This window comes from Phyllobates terribilis, unplaced genomic scaffold (assembly GCF_046119375.1).
Source record: "Phyllobates terribilis strain yellow unplaced genomic scaffold, ASM4611937v1 Scaffold_3__8_contigs__length_932513732, whole genome shotgun sequence".
Classification (NCBI taxonomy): Eukaryota; Metazoa; Chordata; class Amphibia; order Anura; family Dendrobatidae; genus Phyllobates; species Phyllobates terribilis.
In genome coordinates this window covers 433,444,377-433,464,847 of record NW_027362763.1, presented here as the reverse complement: position 1 = coordinate 433,464,847, position 20,471 = coordinate 433,444,377, and the positions used below count along the sequence as shown (strand labels likewise).

The 20,471-nt window shown below is 40.0% G+C and overlaps 1 protein-coding gene across 2 annotated transcripts in view; it reads right to left on the bottom strand.

Annotated features, from left to right (window-relative positions):
* Positions 1 to 7,085: 7,085 nt before the first annotated feature.
* The window catches only part of CASP8AP2 (caspase 8 associated protein 2), a 35,788-nt gene continuing 22,402 nt past the window's right edge, over positions 7,086 to 20,471 (bottom strand). Inside the window, exons 7-10 of one of the 2 annotated variants that reach the window (XM_073675708.1) lie at positions 16,991 to 18,927; positions 12,921 to 15,480; positions 11,083 to 11,182; positions 7,086 to 8,688 (exon numbers count right to left, since the gene is read on the bottom strand). In XM_073675708.1, coding sequence (XP_073531809.1) covers positions 8,626 to 8,688; positions 11,083 to 11,182; positions 12,921 to 15,480; positions 16,991 to 18,927 — 4,660 coding nt within the window. In that variant the 3' untranslated portion in view covers positions 7,086 to 8,625. The remainder of the gene's footprint in view (positions 8,689 to 11,082; positions 11,183 to 12,920; positions 15,481 to 16,990; positions 18,928 to 20,471) is intronic. The other variant, XM_073675709.1, reaches the window with a different exon arrangement.

Genomic DNA, 20,471 nt, shown 5'->3' with positions numbered 1-20,471 from the left:
AAATCCCCAAGGGATCCATTCACTATGATGAGGCAGCAGAGTTAGTCTGGACTCCGTCGGGCCTCTGTTCAGCGTCGTCCTTCTTTTCAAAAGTGCATAGAACTGTGGCCGACGGCACTTTTATGTACGCCTAATAAAAAGACGAACACTGTGGGATCACAGGTCCTACGGCATCCACAGTGCCTCCATCTGCCTCATTATAGGGAATCTTCCACTGGGGGTTCCGTCTGAATCACATATTTCAGAGATTTACACGGAAACCCCGGTGTAAGCGCTCAGCGCAGAGTGCAGGATAAATGTGAGCCGAAACTTACTGCAATCTTTGGGAGGCAGAATGAATAAATCAACAGCATGTGAAGAATTGTTTTTAGATATTTTTTACGCCTTTCCTCGTGCAGTATAAGTGATTAGACGACTTTAATCTTCGGGTCGGTTGCGATTACAGCGATACCAGATTTATATCCGGTTTTTATGATTGGCTGCTGTCACACTCTAAAAGACGCTTTTTATTGTAAAAACAAGTTTTTGCATCGCCATATTTTGAGAGCTATAATTTTTCTATATTTTGGCCGACAGAGTCATGTAAGGGCTTGTTTTTTGTGGGAGGAGTTGCCGTATTTATTGGTACCATTTTCGGGCAGGTGACATTTTTTGATCGCTTTCTATTCAGTTTTTTGGGAGGCAGAATGAACAAAATCCAGCAATTCAGGAATTGTTTTTTGGGGATTTCTTTATGCCTTTCCGCGTGTGGTAAAATTAATAAGGCAGATTTATTCTTCGGGTCGGTGCGATTACAGCGATACCACATTTATATTTTTTTTTATGTTTTGGCGCTTTCACACAATAAAAACTATTTTATAGAAAAATAATTATTTTGGCATCGCTTTATTCTGAAAGCTGTAACTTTTTTATTTTTCTGCTGACGGAGCTGTATGGTGGCTTGTTTTTTGCGGGACAAGATGACGTTTTCAGCGGTACCATATTTATTTACAGGCATCTTTTTCATCGCGTTTTATTCCACTTTTTGTTTGGCGATATGATGCTAAAGCATCGTTTTTTGCCTTGTTTTTTACGGTGTTCACTGAAGGGGTTAACTAGTGGGACAGTTTTATAGGTAGGGTCGTTACGGACACGGCGATACCAAATATGTGTACTTTTATTGTTTGTTTGTTTTTTACACAAATAAATATATTTATTGGATTAATATTTTTTCTTTTTTTTGTGATTTTTTTAAAAATATTCTAATAATTTTTATTAAATAACAAAACCTACAAAAGACAAAAATATATCTCATACCCTACCATCATTATATATAAATGTAAAGCAAAGTTGCATAATAAATATAGGGTACTTAGTGAACTATTTTTGATCAAAAAAAGTTTTTATTAAATGTTTTATTATTTTTTTACATTGTCCCAGGGTGGGACATCATTATGAAACTGAGAGATCGCTGATCTGATGCTCTGCAATGCATCTGTACTGCAGAGCAGCGTCTGACAGGCAGGAAGGAGGCGTCTCAGCTCCTGCTTTCTGAGCAGGTGCTGACAGGCCACCTTCCTGCAGGAACCCTACGGCCATCTTGGGACCGGGGGTCACCATGGAGACCATCAACACAACGTGATCAAATCGCGTTGTGTTGATGGGATCACAGAGGGAGCCCACTCCCTCTGCGATATCGCTGTCAATACAGACAGCGGCATCACAGGGGTTAACAGCCCACAATCGGTGCTAGCACAGATCGTGGGCAGTGCTGAGGGGTGTCAGCTCTCACACAGAGGTGACACCCGCATGTGATCGTGGCGGCGCTCAGCGTGAGCCCGCCAGATCACCGCACCGTACACGTACTGCTTTTTGCGGGAACGCAACTCCCGCAGAGCAGTGCATATATGGCGCATGTCGGGAAGGGGTTAAATGTATGTACTTTCAGATGTCTATTCAGGGATTTCAGATTAATTATAGTCCTGAAAGATCCGTCTGGCTTGGGAACTAAAAAGAGAGGGGAGTAGAACCCCCTACCTCTCTCTATCTCCAGGACCTCAATTAAGACAGATTTCCTAACTAGGTCATGGACCTCCAACTGGAGAGCCGACCGTTGTACAGGGAGTCGTAAGGAGTAACCAAAAACATCTCGAGAGGAATTGATTCGAACTCCAATTTTAGTCCTGATCCCACCAGGCCGAGGATCCAGGCACTTGCTGTAATACGTTCTCAGGCTGGGAGAAAAAAGGATAATCTTCCTCCCACCTGGGCCGGCCATCATTGTCCCGATTTTTGTGCACCTTGAGAAGACCAGCCAAAAAAGTAGACCTCTACCTTTCTGGCTATGGGCTTAATACTTGTCCTGTTCTTTAGTTGGTCTTCTGCGGACAAACTTCTTTTTTCTGAAAGACCGTATACAAGTAGGTAAGGATACAGAGGGAAACCAGCTTTTTCCAACAAATCATCCATGGCGGGACTGAACAGGTACTGGATAGAACACCGTCTAGATTTGGCCTGTATGTCTCCCAGCCAACATTTGAGCAACAGAGCCCGTCGGGCAGCATTGGATAGAGCCGCTAATCTTGCTGCTAATCTGACAGAGTCAGCCGAGGCGTCAGCAAGAAAAGCCGCAGCACCTTGAACGAGAGGGATGGAGGATAGGATTTCTTTCCTTTTTTTTTATCTGGGATCCTAACTGCTCCAACCAAATCATTAGGGATCTGGAGGTGCAGGTGGCTGCAACTGCTGGTTTCAAAGCACATGCTGCGGTTTCCCAGGTTCCTTTCAGGAAGGTATCTGCCTTCCTATCAAGCGGGTCCTTTAGGGCTCCCATGTCATCAAAAGGCAAGGAGGATTTTCCAGAAGCTTTTGTTATAGCCACAACCAGTTTTGGTTCCTTAGACCAAGAGGAAGATGGGGTATCTCCTTTTAAATTAGGGTGGTAGAGAACATTTTCTCTCCGGTTCCTTCCACTCTCTGTCGATTAGACCCTGAATTTTATTATTCATAGGAAAACATTTTTTCTTCTTATGATCCAGGGCCCTAAACATTACTTCTATCACTGATCTTTCAGATCTAGTATCTACAATGCCCATGGTGGACCGAACGGCCTTGACTAATGCGTCCACCTCACTTAAGGGAAAACATTGAGGACCTGAATCACTATCCGAGGAGGAGGATGAGTGAGAGGGGTCATCTGAATCCTCGTTAACAATAGGGAGGAATCTTCTGATACTGGAGAGGGTTCCCTTTTTTGCATACTTAATGTTTTTTACAAGGGCCTTGCCAATTTCATCTTTGATTAGAGATCTCAACCCTGAGGAAAAACTGGGGGTTTCCTCTGTGACTGTTTGGTCAATACAAGATTGACAGAGTCTTTTCCCATAGTTATCAGGCAGAGGGATCTTACATAGAGCACATTCCCTGTGCTTTGACTTTGAATTGCATTTCTTGTTCTGAAAAACACTTAGCAAGAAGGAGGGGACAATTACCAAGTGAACATTCCTGTAGATCCACTTACCCCTGCTCAAATACATGGTACCAGTTTTGCAGAAGAATCATCTACGGATGGAGGGACCTCCCTCTGAACTGCAGGATCTTTCTGTCTGATTTTTTTGGGCTGGACCTCGAGGATCCATGCTTATCCGAGGAACGGCTCCCACTAGTGCGTGAGCGATGCTCCACAGACAGCAGCTGATCTTCCTGCTGCTGCAGCTGCTCAATATCTGCCATCACTCCTACTCCTGGATGAACTGGGAAGCAATTTGATAGTAGTGCCCACAAGTTTTATTACCAGCACTCTATCCCAGCACCTGGTCAACAGACTCCTCGTGTGGCCAATAGAAACACCTCCATATTTGATGGGGAACATCCCCCCTACCTGACACCACATGGCTCTGGCCGTGACCTCCATCCTGGAAGCGGCGTATGCTGGGTACGCCCGCCAGCTCCCCAGCTGCGCCTCCGATTACGTCACCTGCCGCGACATTCGGCTGTCTTCCGCGTCACCCGCTGGCGTGGCCCAAACTTCCTGTTTGCGCACATTGGGTAACATTCCCCAGGCCGAGAACCGCTCCTGCATCCCACGGTCTGGGCAAAGCACGAGTGGCCGGCCCCCGGCAGGGGACGCCGCTGCTACTCCAACGCACACAGCGCAGCCCCCCGAGCTCTACCGTGGCGTCTCCAGGCTGATCGCGGCAGAGAAGATATCCCTACCTGGACCGGCCGGCCTGGGACAGGAAGACACCTTCTTTCTTCATCAAGGACAGGAAACCAAACTGGGGCTAGAGGTGCCACCCCTTTTAACCTGTAGGTTTAATGTCCTTGGTGGGCGGATCCCCTCTCTCTTGGTGCTGTCATGGGGGAACGAATAAATATATATTTTTTCATTTTCACAGATTAACGTTGTTGATCTAGTTTCCAAAATGGGATCACTTGTATATGTGTGTGGGGGGTTTTCACTGTTGGGCTCTCCAAACGCAACATGGCGTCCGCTAAGGATTCCAGCCAATTTTGACCCCCAAAAGTCAATCGGCGCTCCTTCCGCCCTACCGTGCACCTAAACAGTAGTTTTCCTCCACATATTGGGGATTGGGGTACTCACGAGAAATTGCACAACAAAATGTGAAAATAATAAATTGGGGCTAAAGTGAAATTTTTATGAAAATTAGTTAAAATGTTCTTTTTTTCCTTACACATTCCATTAATTCATGTGAAGCATCTGAAAAGGTTAATAAACTTCTTGAAAGTGGTTTTGAGCACCTTGAGGGTGCAGTTTTTAGAAAGGTGTCACTTTGGGGTATTTTTTGTCATATGGACCCCTTAAAAGTCACAAAAAAAATGGTTTTGTAAATTGTGTTGGAAAAATGAGAAATTGCTGGTCAACTTTTAACCATTCTAACCTCCTAACAAACAAAAAATTATGCTTAAAAATTGTGCTGATGTAAAGTAGACATGTGGGAAATGTTAACTATTTTGTTAACAATTTTTATGCCCTTAAGTCAGTCAGAGTTAAGTTTGAAAATTGTGAACTTTTAATTTTTTCACAATTTTTCTTTAAATGCAAGTCAAATCAAACAACTTTAACAAACATTATGAAGTACAATATATCACGAAAAAACAATCTCAGAATCAATGAGATCCGTTGAAGCACGTCAGCGTTACCGCCACATAAAGGGACACTGCCCAAAATTGTAAAATTTGGCCTCATCAGGAAGGTGAAAACGGGCTTGGGGGTGAAGGGGTTAATGAAGCACTGGCGCAATTAGCACAAAATGTACGTTTTTATGCATTATAACTGTAAGCTTCTCACTTTCTTCCGTTCCTTTTTGGGGGGGTTGCATTTCTATATTGTTGTCAATATGATTGTGCATGGATAGTGGAGATATATAAACTTTGACATAAAAAATGATTATAACCTTGCACTATTGTGAGAAAAAAAAGGCAATGGATTCAGAAAAAGGTCCAAACATTTTTTTTTAACATATCTTTAAATAAATGTACACAGTTTTATATAAAATACAAGGCTGAATTCTTTACACAGAAATACCTGGATCTGTACAAGGATTTACATTAATAAAAAAACTAAAGTGAAATTCATATTTATAACATCAGGAACTCAAAGGCATATTACAGAAGAAAGATAGAAAATCTAAAGTTACAAATGAAAACATTACAAATTCTATACATCTGGAGCACTGCAGCAACTGGCTCTCATTTTAGGGAGCACTTTATTTTATAAAAGGATTGGGGCATTGCTCACATAACCAAATGTAATTATAAAGTGTAAAAGGTGTTACACAAAACAATTAACATGAACACATGAAATTAGAGAACTTGGGATATTAGTAATTCACTGGCTTAAAATAGGCTTTTTCAAAATAAAACGTAAAGATAAACTGGTTAATAAAAAACACCTGCTCATTCAACAATGCTTGTGTTTGTAGCAAGTGTGTTTTTACAATATAATGTATTTAGCAACTACTGCACTTCAAGGGAGTCTATCATCAGGTCTTTGCTACACAATCTGAGCAGCATGATGTAGGGGGTAGAGAACTCGATTCCAGCGAGCTGTCACTTACTGGGCTGCTTGCTGTAGTTTTGAGAAAATCAAGTTTTATCTGCTGCAGATCTGCAAGTTCTCTGAATGTGGAGCTCTGTATAATGCCATCCACACCACTAATTGGCAGATGTGTGTATACTGTGCATAGGCAAAAAGCTGCCAATCAGTGCTGGGGCCAGTTATACAGGGCTCATGAATATTGAGGACTACATGGCAGCAGGATTATTAGTCTTCGGCCATGGCCCTGCTATCAGTATTTTTTCTCAGGAGTGGGAGCCAAAACCAGGTGAGGAGCAATCAGAGAAAAGGTATAATAGGAACAAGTCACCAATTCTGCATTTATCACCCACTCCTGGTTTTGGCTCCCACTCCTGAGAAAAAATACTGACCGAATACTGATAGTGGGGCCGTGGCGTTCTAGAGACAATCTTCTGATAAAACAGTGATTTTATGAAAATACACTGCCCAGTAAGTGAAAGCGCTGGAATCAGGGTCTCTGTACAGAAGCATCTTGGGTCTTCTAAATATTAAGACTTTCACCTGCCAGCATCTTAGAATGTCTAACAATAGATCACAAATGTTTATTTCTGTACAATCTGGCCTTAATGCTAGCTCCAGTGATCTGACTAGGAATGTGTTGTATAAAATGTTGTCCAGGATTAGTAAGTGACGGTGGGTTGCAATACCAGTCACAGCCCAAGGACCAGAGTGATGCTTGTTCTAAGAGTTTTATTTTCTTCTAATACTGGACAACCCCTTCATGTTAGCTAAAGCGCTGTTGAAATAAAAGATTACTGTCAGTATTCATTCAACGTGTCCCAAGTATGGATTTCTAGGGAAAAGAGGTAGGCACAGAGGAATGGACTTGGGATACACAATTATCCTTACAAATGCAGCCTCAAGAGTCATGGGTTAAAGATTATATGCACATGTGTCTTTTTACTGGGAAAAGATTTATTTTTTTTTAGAGAAAATACACAATTTGGATGCTGCTTGACAACTTAATAGATTATTAGCGCTGCTGAAAATTCACTGTGGAGATGTATTTTTGAAAAAAAAAAAAAAGAGAAATATCTCCACAGTGAATTTTCAGCAACACTGACAATACATTGGCTTATCCAGGGGTGCTCAATAGGTGTATTTTCTCCATAGCCATAATCTTCTTCAAACTGTATGGGTGCATCACTGTCCCTACTAGTTTCTGATAAAGGATCCTGTACTTTGACCCCAGGCAGCAAGAACGGACCCCCACCACTCCGGCCCTAGATATGGTATATATGTGATATAACTACTTAAAAAAAGGCGAGTAGCCCCTTGTTAACCCTGGTAGGTTAGATGGTCCTCACCCTTAAAAGTATCACACAAGGCACCATCCTCTTTTTCTTTACTTACCTTAGATAAAGGTTAAACAATTTTTTATAGTGTTTTATGGCTCCATCCATGTGTCCTAATAGGCTCATTTTGCAGTAGCCATTTTTATAAATTGCATTCTTTAAACGAACATGTCTGCACTTACAAACACTACCGATGTCAAGAACCAGGGAAATATTTTCTGGACAACAGGCATAGTTCCCTTTTCATATTGCAGTCTTCCTTTATCATGTAAAAAGTCTTCTTACTGGAATACGTAAAATACAATAAACCTCCAAAAGTTTCTTATTGATGTTAAGAAAACAAGACTATTTTTGTTACTTTTACTGCAGTTGATTACTAGAAAGTCTCATGCTGGTAGTTTTCCCCCAAACTTAACAGGAATCTATCAGCAGAATTTCTGCCCCTAAACTATTTATAAGTGCATGTAGCTCTTTCAAAGACAAGTCCAGCAATACCTTTACATGGCTGGTCTGTTCCTTCATTGCTGAGAAATTAGCATTTGAATTGATATGCAAATGAGGTTGAGGAGCTATTTGTAGATCTGAAGCCTGTCACTCCAGCTCTAGTCCCCACACAGTGCCACCTGAAGCTGGAGTGACAGAGGCTTCAGATGTACAACTTCATTTGCATATCAATTTAAATGCTCATTTCCCAGTAACTGAGGAATCCACTGGCCATATAAAGTAAGTGCTGGACTTGTCTTTGAAAGAGCTACATGTATGTATAAAGTTTGAGGGTGATAGTTTGCTGATAAGTTTACCTTTAAAAAGCATTGTTCAATCAAAGTTCAAGTGGGTTTTTATCAATTATTTTTGAGGTTTCAGGAAACCTCAAACCCCCAACCCCTCCCCCATCAAACCCCTTAACAATGCAACAATTATTTCAAAATGGGAGAACGGGGTAACCGAAGTAGATTGATGTTAAAGATTAAGTTGCCAATTAGTTGGCAATAGTATAAGTAATGAAAAATGTATAATTTAAACAAAGATATATTTCACACTCCTAGACACAAGTAGAACACAATGCAGATGTTGAAAAGAGGTTGATCTTCTCCACAAAGCTTGTCTGATTGACCTTCTTGAGATGTTACTATAATACATATCCCATTATATTTACACAATCAGGTATTTATGCAGATCATCATGTAACTAATACTATCTTTCTGCAAGATGATGGAAATATACAGTATATTACACAAAAAAAATGCATTTTCAGCTGCTTGAGTTTCTGCTCTTCTTGAACAACTTCATTAACTGACGGAATCTCTCTTCCACCTAAGGATATAAAAATAATAGCTTTTGTTATACTGTATTGTGAAGTACCCAGGGAAAAACGGATTCTTAATGATCCAGTAACTAGCTTCAGCATTCGAGATAAGCGCAATTCTAAAGCAGAATCAGCCTAGCAAAGCATTTACAGACACAAGAGTGTTAATAATAAAGTTAAAACTTAAAGCGGTTGTCCACTAGTTTTAGTCAAATAGGAGCGATATGCAGTACCAACCGCGACCACTATACAGTTGACGGAGCTGTGCAGCTGCACAAATGATCACATCTGGCCACCAGTGATCGGTGGGGGTGGCGAGTGTTGCACCCCCACTGATCAGGATAGGATATCAATATAAGAAGTAGTGGGCAACCCCTTCAACTCCTTAAGGAGCGAGTGATTTTTCATTTTGCCTCGCCTTCTTCCAAGAGCTGTAACTTTTTACATTTCCCGATGACAAGGGCTTATTTTATCATCTATTTTATCAAACGTTGTACTTGAAAATTGGGGGGAAAAAAAATCCACAATTTTTTTTTCTGTATTCATTCTGCAGTAAGAACTTCCTGGAAATATGATTGTCCAGTTCAATACTATGACAATACCAAAATTGCATTTTTAAGTGTCTTAAACAAATTCAGGAACTTGCAAAATAAGAAATAAAATAAAAAAACTTCCGTCATTTTCCAAAATCTGTAACATTTTTATTTTTCAGTCAATGGAGCTTCATGAGGGCCTGTTTTTTTGCGTGGTGCCCTGATGTTTTTATTGATACTATTTTGGGGTAGATATTACGCTTCAATTGCTTTTTACAGCATTTTTTTGTGGCGTTGCGGCAACCAAAACCCCACAATTATGGCATCTTTTTTTTTCTCTATACAGTTTTTATAGAGAGATTGGACTTTTCAGAATATGTAGATATCAAATACGTGGGGGCCTTTTTTTTTTATTAACTGTAGAAAAGGGATGTGATTTGGATTTTTATTATGTTTTTTTTTCAGCTTTAAAAAAAAATAATTCTTTAGTTCTTACATTATGTCAGTCCCATTAGGGGACTTCAACCTATGATTATTTGCTATATATAGTAAAATGTCACAGAAGAGATCACATGGCAGGCACGGGGACATTGAGCAGAGCCAGGCCATCATAGCAACTCATCAGCTCCCTACTGGAATGCTTTGCTTAAATGACGCTGTCAGTAATTGGCGGGCACAGCGATCACTACTGTTTAGAGCGGTCTCTGCTTCTGACCCTGCTCCAAAGACTGACACTCTCCATAACAAATATATCCATCACGAGGCGTTAAGGAATAAAAGGGTTGTCTGGGACTTTATGTCAATAATGTGAGGGCTGTTATATCCCCCCCGTTCAGAACTTGCATCCGCCAACCAATCACAGCAGATAATAGCTGATCAATGCGTGTGATCAGACCCCATCGACCTAATACTGATGACAGAAGCTATGGATAAGTCATCAATATGCAAGTCCCGGACAACCCATTTAAAAGGGGAATGTAGATCTCAGACATGTATAACATATCCTCTGGATCAATTTTCCCCTCTTCTCAACAGGTGCACGAGTATGAAGTCCAACCAAAAAAAGAATATAAAATACATATTCAGTACAGCAAAAAAAAAACCAAAAATGAAGAAATTTCTGCAATTATCACAAAACATGGAAGATATTATTGTGCTTAAAAACAAAAAAAGGTCAAACAAAACATGAAATGTAGGTTTAAGATAGTCAAAAATAGTATTTGACGCAATTAGCTATAAAATAAAAAACTGAAAAAAAAATAGTTGTAATAAAGTGCATGCAGGTTAGACGCAAGAAATAAAATATTGGTAATGGATCTCATTTGATTAATCTGGAGAAACAGACAACGACAGCCTAATGAGCAACAGAACTGCTTGGTAAGGAGTTGTTAAAATGACACGTCTGTACAGCAATAATTAGTGGTTATATCTGCTCCTATCTCATCTGGGGCTGCTGCTCAGTGTGCCCCCAATACTTTACACTGCAACACTATGTACTCATATTGTTTTACTGTCCATAATGGCAAACTCATCAGTAAGTCAGTGTTAGACCATGGCCCCACTATCAGTATTTGGTCAGTATTCGGTCAGTATTTTTTCTCAGGAGTGGGAGACAAAACCAGGTGAGGAACAATGAGAGAAAAGGTATAATAGAAACAAGTCACCAATTCTGTATTGATCACCCACTCCTGAGAAAAAATACTGACCGAATACTGACCAAATACTGACAGTGGGGCCATGGCCTTATACTGAGCTATTTCAATGACACATGCACACAATTAAACTACTAAATGCGGTAAGCTGTATATAAAAAAAAAAAAAAAGTCAAAAAGAGTGTCATTGAGAAGTCAACCTGAGGTTAATACACACCTGATGTGGATATTTATTCATAGTAGAAGATAGGAAGACAAATGTCTTTTTAGTTGGACCAAGCTTTTGACACTCCAGGAGAATTGCACGATCTTCATCTCTGGAATAAATTAATACATGAATAAAATAGATATGAATCTGCTTGGAATATGCACTTTGAAGAGTTAAAAAAATAAATCTACGGTAATTACCAGGAGTCAGGTCTACCAGTGACGTCCGTATTCTGCGGCCACTAGCCGGTATACCAGGCCTGCTTTTTGATTTAGAGGCCCAGCACGACGTTAACATTGTGGCAAAGCACACAGGACATCACACTGGGCCTACTAATCAGAAGAGATAGCTGGGAACCAGCATGTAGAAGGGGGTTCACAAGGCTCCCATCTGATGGACCGGGAATACCGACATGGCCTCTGGACCAGAGGTTATGCGAATCAGTTCACACATCTCTATTTGATTTACATGAGTTACATAATTGAAAAAAAAATCACCAGAACTACATTCTATTGACCACTTCATAATAAACTATGCCAATTACTTGGATGAAATGTCACGCATGCAAATTCACCTCATGGGTCAAGCTGCATACATTAAAGATCAATATACATAGATTGTTTCCCTTAAAGAGGTAGTCCAAAACAAATATATTTATTTGATCCAAAATGTCTGTCTATTTAATCTAATACAGTTTTCTAATATGCTTTAATTAAAAAGTCCCTTCAGTTTCCGCTCTACTCTAACAGCTTTATTTATTTTTTTACCCACTTTCGGTTTGATGACATTTCATTTCAGAATCCCCAGTGCATGCTGGGATACTAAAAAGGGATGTCAGAGGGCAGAGGCTAAAAAATGCAAATGCAATGACAGTGCACTCCCTCATCAGCTCTGATGAGAAGCCGGCAAAAGAGCACACTGTCCATGCACATTGTAAGGAAAGAACCTGGTGAACAGGAAAAGCAGACCAGTCCCACCCCAAAACAGATATCACTTTTGGGGTCGGGCTGGTGTCTGTTCTCCCTGCTCAGCAGGTTCTCTCCTTACAGTACGCTGGGTTCTCTTAATGAGTGTTTTATTTAATTCAGAACTATGGGCGTCTACTTTTTCCTACCTGTGATGCTGCCTTTTTTTGATTGGACAGCATTATAATAGGATTAAAGTACAAGCCAGGAGTTGAACTACATCAAAATTCCAGTTGAATAACAAAAAGTAACCGATTGAGTGCCAGTAATTTCGGTGCCCTGCATCTCCACAATGGAGGGGAGAAGAAAAAAACTACTCTTTTTTTTTTTTTTTTTTTTTTTTTTTTTTTTATGAGCAAAATTGTACCATTTATAAAAAGTTCCAAGTTTGGGAAAGGTCTTCTTAAAAAGGTCAAACTACTCAGATACTGATGACCTATCACCAGGATAGGTCACCAATATCAAATAAGTGGAGGTTTTACACCCACATCAATTATCTTTTTGCAACTCTGCAGAGGCCAGATGTAAACAGTGTACAAGCCAGAACAGGTTGCCTCTGTACACGGTCGTGGCAATTCACATGTGATGCAGCTTGGTTGGAAAGAAGCTGTAGTTCCAAAGACCGACCACTACACAGTGTACAGAGCTGTGCTGTTTCAGGTCTGTACACAGTTTGCACTTGGCTGATGTCGATCCTCCAATTTGATACTGATGACTTAACTTCAGGATAGGTCATCAATAGCCAAGTAGTGGACATCCTCTTTAAGGTAGTTTTTCCTAGGGGGCCTAGTCAAGAATTACTATATACACATTAAAAAATGAAAATACTAATTAAAAACAAAAAAATTCTACAAATGAAAAAAACAAAAACATCACATTTACCTTGTCCAAGAAACAACAACTTCTCCCTTCTTTTTGATGACGTTCTTTGCAGACAAGTTAGTTGGAGACACTTTGGAGGATTGGACGTTTATAGCACTATCACTAACAGCTCTCTTGTGTTTCCCCTTATTGGATTTCTCCAAATTCAAGCCTTCAATTATATTATGCCTTGTACCTTTATCTCTATCAGGAGGAGATAACTTTTTCTGACGTTTGGCTGATGGTTCCTCATCTAATGACTTCCTTTTCTTTTTCTTCATATTTAAGCCAGCGGTGTTGGCATCAAATGTTTTCATTGGTAGTACTTCAGCAGGTTGAACTGGGCAGCATGCTTCCTCAATGCAGCTTGTATCATTCTTTTCAATATCCATTCCAGAAGGTTCTGCCTTATCATCAGAAGTTTGTTTTACTACAGCTGGGATTTCTGCAGGTTTGCTTCTACTAGGAGGCAACTTAAATACAGATTCATTTTCTAGTACCGCAAGGGGGACACTCCCCAGTCTCTCTAGGTCAACTGTACAATTCTCAGCGACAACTGCTAGATCTAAGTGATCTGAATGGAGCATTTTGCTGTCATTATGTTCTTCTGACTTTATGTCCAGCCTAGGTTCCATTTCAAGTGCATTGCCTTCTACAGATTTTACAGATCTGAGAGTGGTTTTATCAGTCCGTTCTGGAGAGCAGTCAGAAACTGGAGAGCTAGAAGACACAGCACGTCTTATTTTCACAATGAAATGGTCATTAGACTTTTCCATTATAACAGCCTGCATGGGTTCACTTGGATGGTACTGGAAGCTGCCTAATTCGCCTGAATCTTCTAAAGAACCAATGCTTGAGTTATCAGAATCCAAAGTTAAATGTATGTCTTGTTCAGTTGCATCTTCTTCTTCCAGTATAGACCCCTCACAGCATTTTCCATCAACTTCCGATACAGGCTCTGCAGCACAAGTTGGTCTAAGAAAACTGAGAGATGAATCTGATTTCAAAGGTGAAGGAACAGTTAAAGATACTGCAAGATCTTCCAGAAGAATTGAAGAATATGATTTGAGTCGATCATCTGAGCCATTTAAGGACTTGCTGGAAGAGGCAGTGGTAGGAGTCTCTAGTAAACAGTTTTCATCGAAGACATCAGGGTTCAGTACGGTTTCAAGACAAGGGAAAGTTGGAATATGTGGAGGAGAAATTAAAGGCCAGGAAAAGGCAGCTTTAGGTGGAGTTTTATTTTCAGACAGGGAATCTAAATTGTCAAATTTCTGACTTGACAAGGATTTTTCTGGAGTTCCAAATATCAGCATGCTTTCTGGTAAAGTGTTATAGGACAAATTATCAGAATCACGAATCAAGCTCTTAAAAATGTCCCCCATGTGATCATCATTTACCAAATTAAAAGATAAACCTGATGTATTTTGTTGACTTTTGAGTTCATTAGATGTAGACACCTTGGCGGGTGAATCAAGATGAAGATTCGAGGCTGGGCTGACTTTACTAGAAGTGAAATGAACACTATTGGAGTTAAGGGAAATTGATTTCAACTCCTTTACAAGTTCTACTTGTACATCCATTTCAGTATCATTTTGTGTCTTAGGATGCGATACTTCCACTTGACTGTGGAACTCAAGTTTTCTTAGACAGGTAACTGATCCTGATTTAGGCAAAGTGTGTTTATCTACATGCTTGCTTTTCTTATTTTGAGAATTTGTTACAGGACCAGATTTTGGGATATTAGTGCAAGATTCTGTATCTTTTTCTACTTCAGCCTTGTCACAAAGTTTCACAATCACTACCTTCAGGATTTCAAACAACGAATCAAGTTGCTCCTCTACAAACTTCCACAATCTTTTCTTCATATCAAGGAGATGTTGTTCAAAAATTCTGTCGACAATCCCATTCTTTTTCAACTTTTTCAGTCTGATCTCAATTTGCCTACAAAGCTTTTTTTGCAATCTTTCTGGTGAGGAACATATGCAGGACCAGTCTAGACTTCTTACCAAAGTAATAAAATATAAAGTTGCTGCTTCAATTACACGATGAAACTGGGTAAGGGGAAACTGAATCTTAAATTTCATGTATTTTTGTCGTATGTGTTTTCTTATAATTCGTAACATCTGTAGAACATCTTGAGTACTTGATGGGGTGACAATTTTTAAGATCCCATCAAGGCAAGAATCGGCACTTAACTTTCGTTGTTTACTGGTTGAAAGTGCTGACAATTTTGATCGTGTGTCAATTTTCGTTCTCTTTTTCGTTGCAGATTTTTCTGGAAGCATAATCAGCTTCTCTGTTTTGGACAAAGGTTCACTATCCTGACCAGACGGGCTTTTAGTCACACTTGTCACGTCATCAGGCACCAATTGGCCAGGATTACTTATAGGCTGGATTGTTTGGTTAGGCATTTGCTCATCTTCACTTAAAATCTCCCCTTCTTCCAATTCATCATTACAAGCTACTGCAGGGATTTTACAGCCAAAGTCTAGCTTGTTATCTGGTTGACAATTTTCTTTGTTTATTTCGTCAGATGCTGATAAACAGGTGGATTTGGTATTTGTCTCTGGTAACAATTCTAAAGTAAAAATGACAAAAAATATTAGCAATTTGTAACCACGAATAACAGAAGACAACTTTTGGATGTTTATGGATAAAGATGAATATTAATACTAAAGAAATAAGCACTAACGATTGTCTTTTAAAATATCACTTACTATAACTATACTTCTCGCAACATTCAATTGGCTATATAAACGCTGTTAAAGGGAATCTGTCACATGTTTTTTTTTACTAAGGGCAGTATGATGTGGGGGGCAGAGATGCAGATTCTAGTGATGTATCACTTACTGGGTTGTTTGCGGTGAGTTAAAAAAATAAAAAATAAAATCACTTTCCATCTGCTGCAGATCTACCAGTTCGCCGAATGCTGAACTCAGTATAACTCAATCCACATCATTGGTTGGCAGGTGTCTGTGTATACTGTGCAAGCTGCCAATCAATGGTGGTGGACGTGGCTGTAGAGAGCTCATGAACATGGAAGACTGCAGAGCAGCAGGTCCTCTAGTGATCAAATCACTTAGCAGCAGATCATCAAAACTACAGCATGCAGCCCAGTAAATGACATCGCTGGAATCAGGGTCTCTATCTTAACATTATGAGGCTCTCCGATAAAATGGTAGAAGTCTTGTGATAGATTCCCTCTGAATCCAAACCTTTTGTTATTGTTAATCTATTAGCCATTATCACCGGATGAAACTGTTGAAGGCTGGCTCTTGAGGTGTAAAAGTAGTGGATGGCCAAATAATATGTAAATTACTTTATAAGCAGCTGTTTGCTTTGCCTAAAAAAGAAGACTGGTCTCATAATGAGTCTTTTATTTGGATAGATATGTGGAGAGTCATAGAGCTATATAGTCCAGGACCCAGCTCTAGACATCTCTTTTTGTAACTTTTTATTTTACACTGCGTTATAACATACTCAGCTCTCATACATATCCATCCAGGTTTATTGGTTATGCATATAAAGAACACTTGCCAATATAAGAAAGCTCATTTTTGGCAAAAAATCTAGAGAGATTCTAATGGCATGACTTTTGCTGCTTCTAAAAATAAAAGATTTTTAAATTGATATCCATTACAGGTATAGTAAAAAAAAAAAAAAAAAAAAAAGAAGATCCAGTTTAACAATTGAAAATAAAAACACAAAAGTCCATGAGAATGACCATTATATAACTCAAGAAAGAAAAACCGAGGCCAGCAGATTCAATGAAAAGGCATTTTTACGCACACGGCTACAATACAATATTTTACGTGTACTTTGATTTGTTAGAAGGACTTATGGAAAAAACAACAACTTTGGAACAACTAGTATTGATTTGAATAAAATATAAGTTATATTAAGTCTTTTTAAAAACTTAACAACATACTCTAATGTGACTGTATAGTACTGAAACTACTTTACTATAACACCATTACAGTCACGAATGCCTTAGCAAACAAATCAAAGTATATACTTCAGAGTATAGTTAAGTCATGCATGCAAAACTATTTCTACAATAAAAAAGAAAAAACTGCAGTTGAGAATACCTTTATGTAAATTGCTCACTACAGAAGCCTTAGCTGTGCGCTCAAGCGTATGCAGAGCTTTAGGCCGGGCTGGGCTTTTCAGTGGACTGAGGAGTTTTGGAATATATCTTAAACAGTTAAAGTCAATAGAGCCTTCATCATGGAAACCATGCTTATTCTCAATTTCTTTTGTGCTTATGTTTACAGGGTCAGTATCTGGAGATTCACATATACCTTTTGTGGTTTCAGTTAGATTCGAATTTGGTTTCATTACTTGGTCGTCTTCTTCACTTGGCTCTACAATACGGATATCTTGAGTCGGTTCAGCAGGCGTAGACACATTTAGAGTTTCAGAACTAGGACTTCCACTGCATCTATCAATTTCTATAAACGAATCAAGATCGATGAGATCTGAATCATCAAAAGGACTGTGGGTGTCCATCACCTCCGAGTCCAATGTATGTAAATCCACAGACACAAGCTGTTTATCACCTACTGTTAACTTTTCCAGTAGCTGGTTCTCATCAACAGCTGTATTTGGTTGCCCTTTCGTTTCTATAACCGGTTCAGATGAAGATACTTGTTTGGAGTCTTCAATATTTAAAACTTTGGTTGATATGTTATCCATTGAAACAAGGTCACTGAGTGTCAAGTCAGTCTGTTGAGGACAGAGAGAGTCCGCATTGTTTTCAATCGCACATAAAGGGGACGAGCCTTTAGCTAGGTTTTCCTCCACCTCACAGACCTTAATAGAGGCAACTGGGAACACCTGGTGTGTGTCATCAGGTGGTTTTTTAGCGGGAGAAAGTGTTAAATTAAGGGTCTCCATAAATGACAGCTTCAGATCTTTTTGGCCACTGTCCACTTTAATTTTGTCGCTATTTTTGCTCTTCTCGCTTACTTTAGAATGGGAGCCTTTACCTTTGCTTGATGACTGATTGGCATCTTTTCCTTTAGTTTCGTGCACTTTATCCTTTCGGTCATGCCTACTTCGATCATGGTCATCTCTAGATCTTTTCTTTTCATCTCCTCTCTTTTCACGATCAGATCTTTCAGTTTTGTCACGATTAGGCTTATTCCTTGGCGAGTTTTCAGATTTGCTTTGTTTTGAATCTTTGTTTCCATGTTTGGACTCCTTGTACTCTGAGGAACGCTTATCCTTTCTACCTGTATCGTTACTTCTTCTACCATCACTCTGCTCCAAGAACTTGTGGGAACCATCATCCTTTGGGGTTGAAAAATGTGTTCTTTTAGATCTTCGTGGCTCTTCAATCTTCTCAGATGTCTTATGCCTTGATTCTGTGTTTTTTTCTTTTTCATATGCTCTAGATTCTCTTCTGAGTGGAGACTTTTCATATTTTCTTACTTCTTTCTCTTTAGGAAACTCCAGCTCTTTTAGCTGCATTTTTTCTTTAGAGGAGCTTGAATGGTACTTGCGGTCTTCTATCTCAGAGCTGGCTTCAGACTTTGAATTTCTTTTTTCCTGAGAAGATTCATTTCTTCCACATTTTTGAGGTGATTTAAGTACCTTTTCTTTTAAATCACAACTTTCACTTACTAAATTGGCTGAGCTAGATTTTGGTCTCTCCTTTGTCCGATTTCTCTCAGTGAACTTATTTATGTTAGCCAAGTTCATTTCTTTCTTATTTGTATCATTTGCTTCACAGCATGACAGCTCTACATGGGAGCTCTTCACTGTACTTTCTTTGCACTGCTTAGAAATAGGTTTATTTATTGATGGGCATGTTTGGCTACTTTCCACACAAGTCTTCTCCTTATCACAAAGATTTTTAGAATAGCGAATTATGTCTTTAGATTGTAAAGTAATGGCTTTCTTTGTCAAGTTCTCTGTGCTTCTAATGTTCTTTGATAGGTCATCAGATTGTGATCTATTATTAATATTCATTAATGGTATTGGATTCGGTTTAAAACTGTGGTTTATTCCTGGCATGCCCAACCTGTTAATGACAAACATATTTTAAAATATGTTATATAAATAGCCTGGCAGTATTATCCTCCAGGCTAGTACAAATACAGAGAAACTATACTCGCATTAGGGGTGAAAATAAAAATTTCAGACATCCGTAAGAGGAAAAAAAAAATAAAATAAAAATGGTATTGCCATTTTTCCAAGACCTGTAACATTTTGATTTTTATGTCGTTGGAGATGTGACTATTTTTTGGCGAAGAGGAGCGCTGCGAGTCTGTGAAGAAGGCTACACTAACAGGTGCAAGATGAGGACCTGGAATACTTATATTAGTAAGTGCCACCCACAAAACCATGTTCTTAGTACATCTGCTAAGATAAAGAGGTGGAAGCCTCTTCAACTTTACATTGTTTTTTTTTTGCAAAATTACAAACTACTGGAACACTGCTGTATGCCAGGACATTGTTTATAGAATCTTGCACAGGCACCAAGAGCCTATGTTGGGTCAAATGTTACTTTTGTGTCAATGCCCACCTGATAGACCATCACAACCAGCTCATTTCTTATATAGGGTGTGTAACTTCCCTGCAGTCGAGCCATCTGTTGCATCTTGTTAGACTCAAATTGAAGTCCAACTCCAAGCTAATCTATATAAATAAAAATGTAAATGTTCATTTGTTCAAAATCTTAAATCTCCGAAAGTTCTTCACCGATTGCTTTGAAATTTTGACACACTGTTGCATTCGAATACACGCATGTTTTTATATACCAGCTCTTGGACGTAAAAGCAAAAGTGAGAGGGGAGTGTTACGAGCTCAGTCCCAGGCTTACTCTTCCCGGCGGCCGCCTGGCATTTTCCCACCCTTAGTGACATCTCATTCATAAACCCTTCTCCCTCTCCTTCATTCGCCCCAGCCGCTGCCTGTGCTCTGCTCCTTTTGTGTCCCCTGTGAGGGTTGGGGGGGGGGGGGGTGACGAGACCGTCTGTTTGAGGCCGAAAGACGCTGCTGCTCATCACCACCACCACCTGAGATGCGGCCGCCTCTGCTCTCTGGCACCGCTGTTTCTCCAGCAGGTGAATCTTATTTCCGACTGGGCAACAACAAGAGGGGGGGGGGGGGGGAGGAGGAGAGAGGGAGGCTGCACGGAGAGGCGCAGGCCACGGCCTCCGCTCTGGGTGCTGAGCTGGGCCTAAGCCTTGCAGCAGTGGGCGGATAGCGAGCGGGTGCAAATCCCACTGCGTAACTGGCGGGAGCAGCGCTGTGATCTGGCCAGTACCGGCCCGGGACATGTTAAGCGGATCACCCCCTCCTACTCTGCTGCCTGCTTTCATCTCTGCGCCCCTTCCTGTCACATTCCCTCTGTACTCGGGAATTGCATAAATAGCATTCCCTGACATGACCTGCTCCATTGTGACACCTGACCTCTTTAGTGACCTGTGCAGAGTACAGGCTGCCACCATGCCTGCCTGATGGGCACAACTATCAAAAGCGCCAGCATTGCCCCATCGGATATATATGTATATAAACAAAAATGACCATTGCATTCGAATACACGCATGTTTTTATATACTT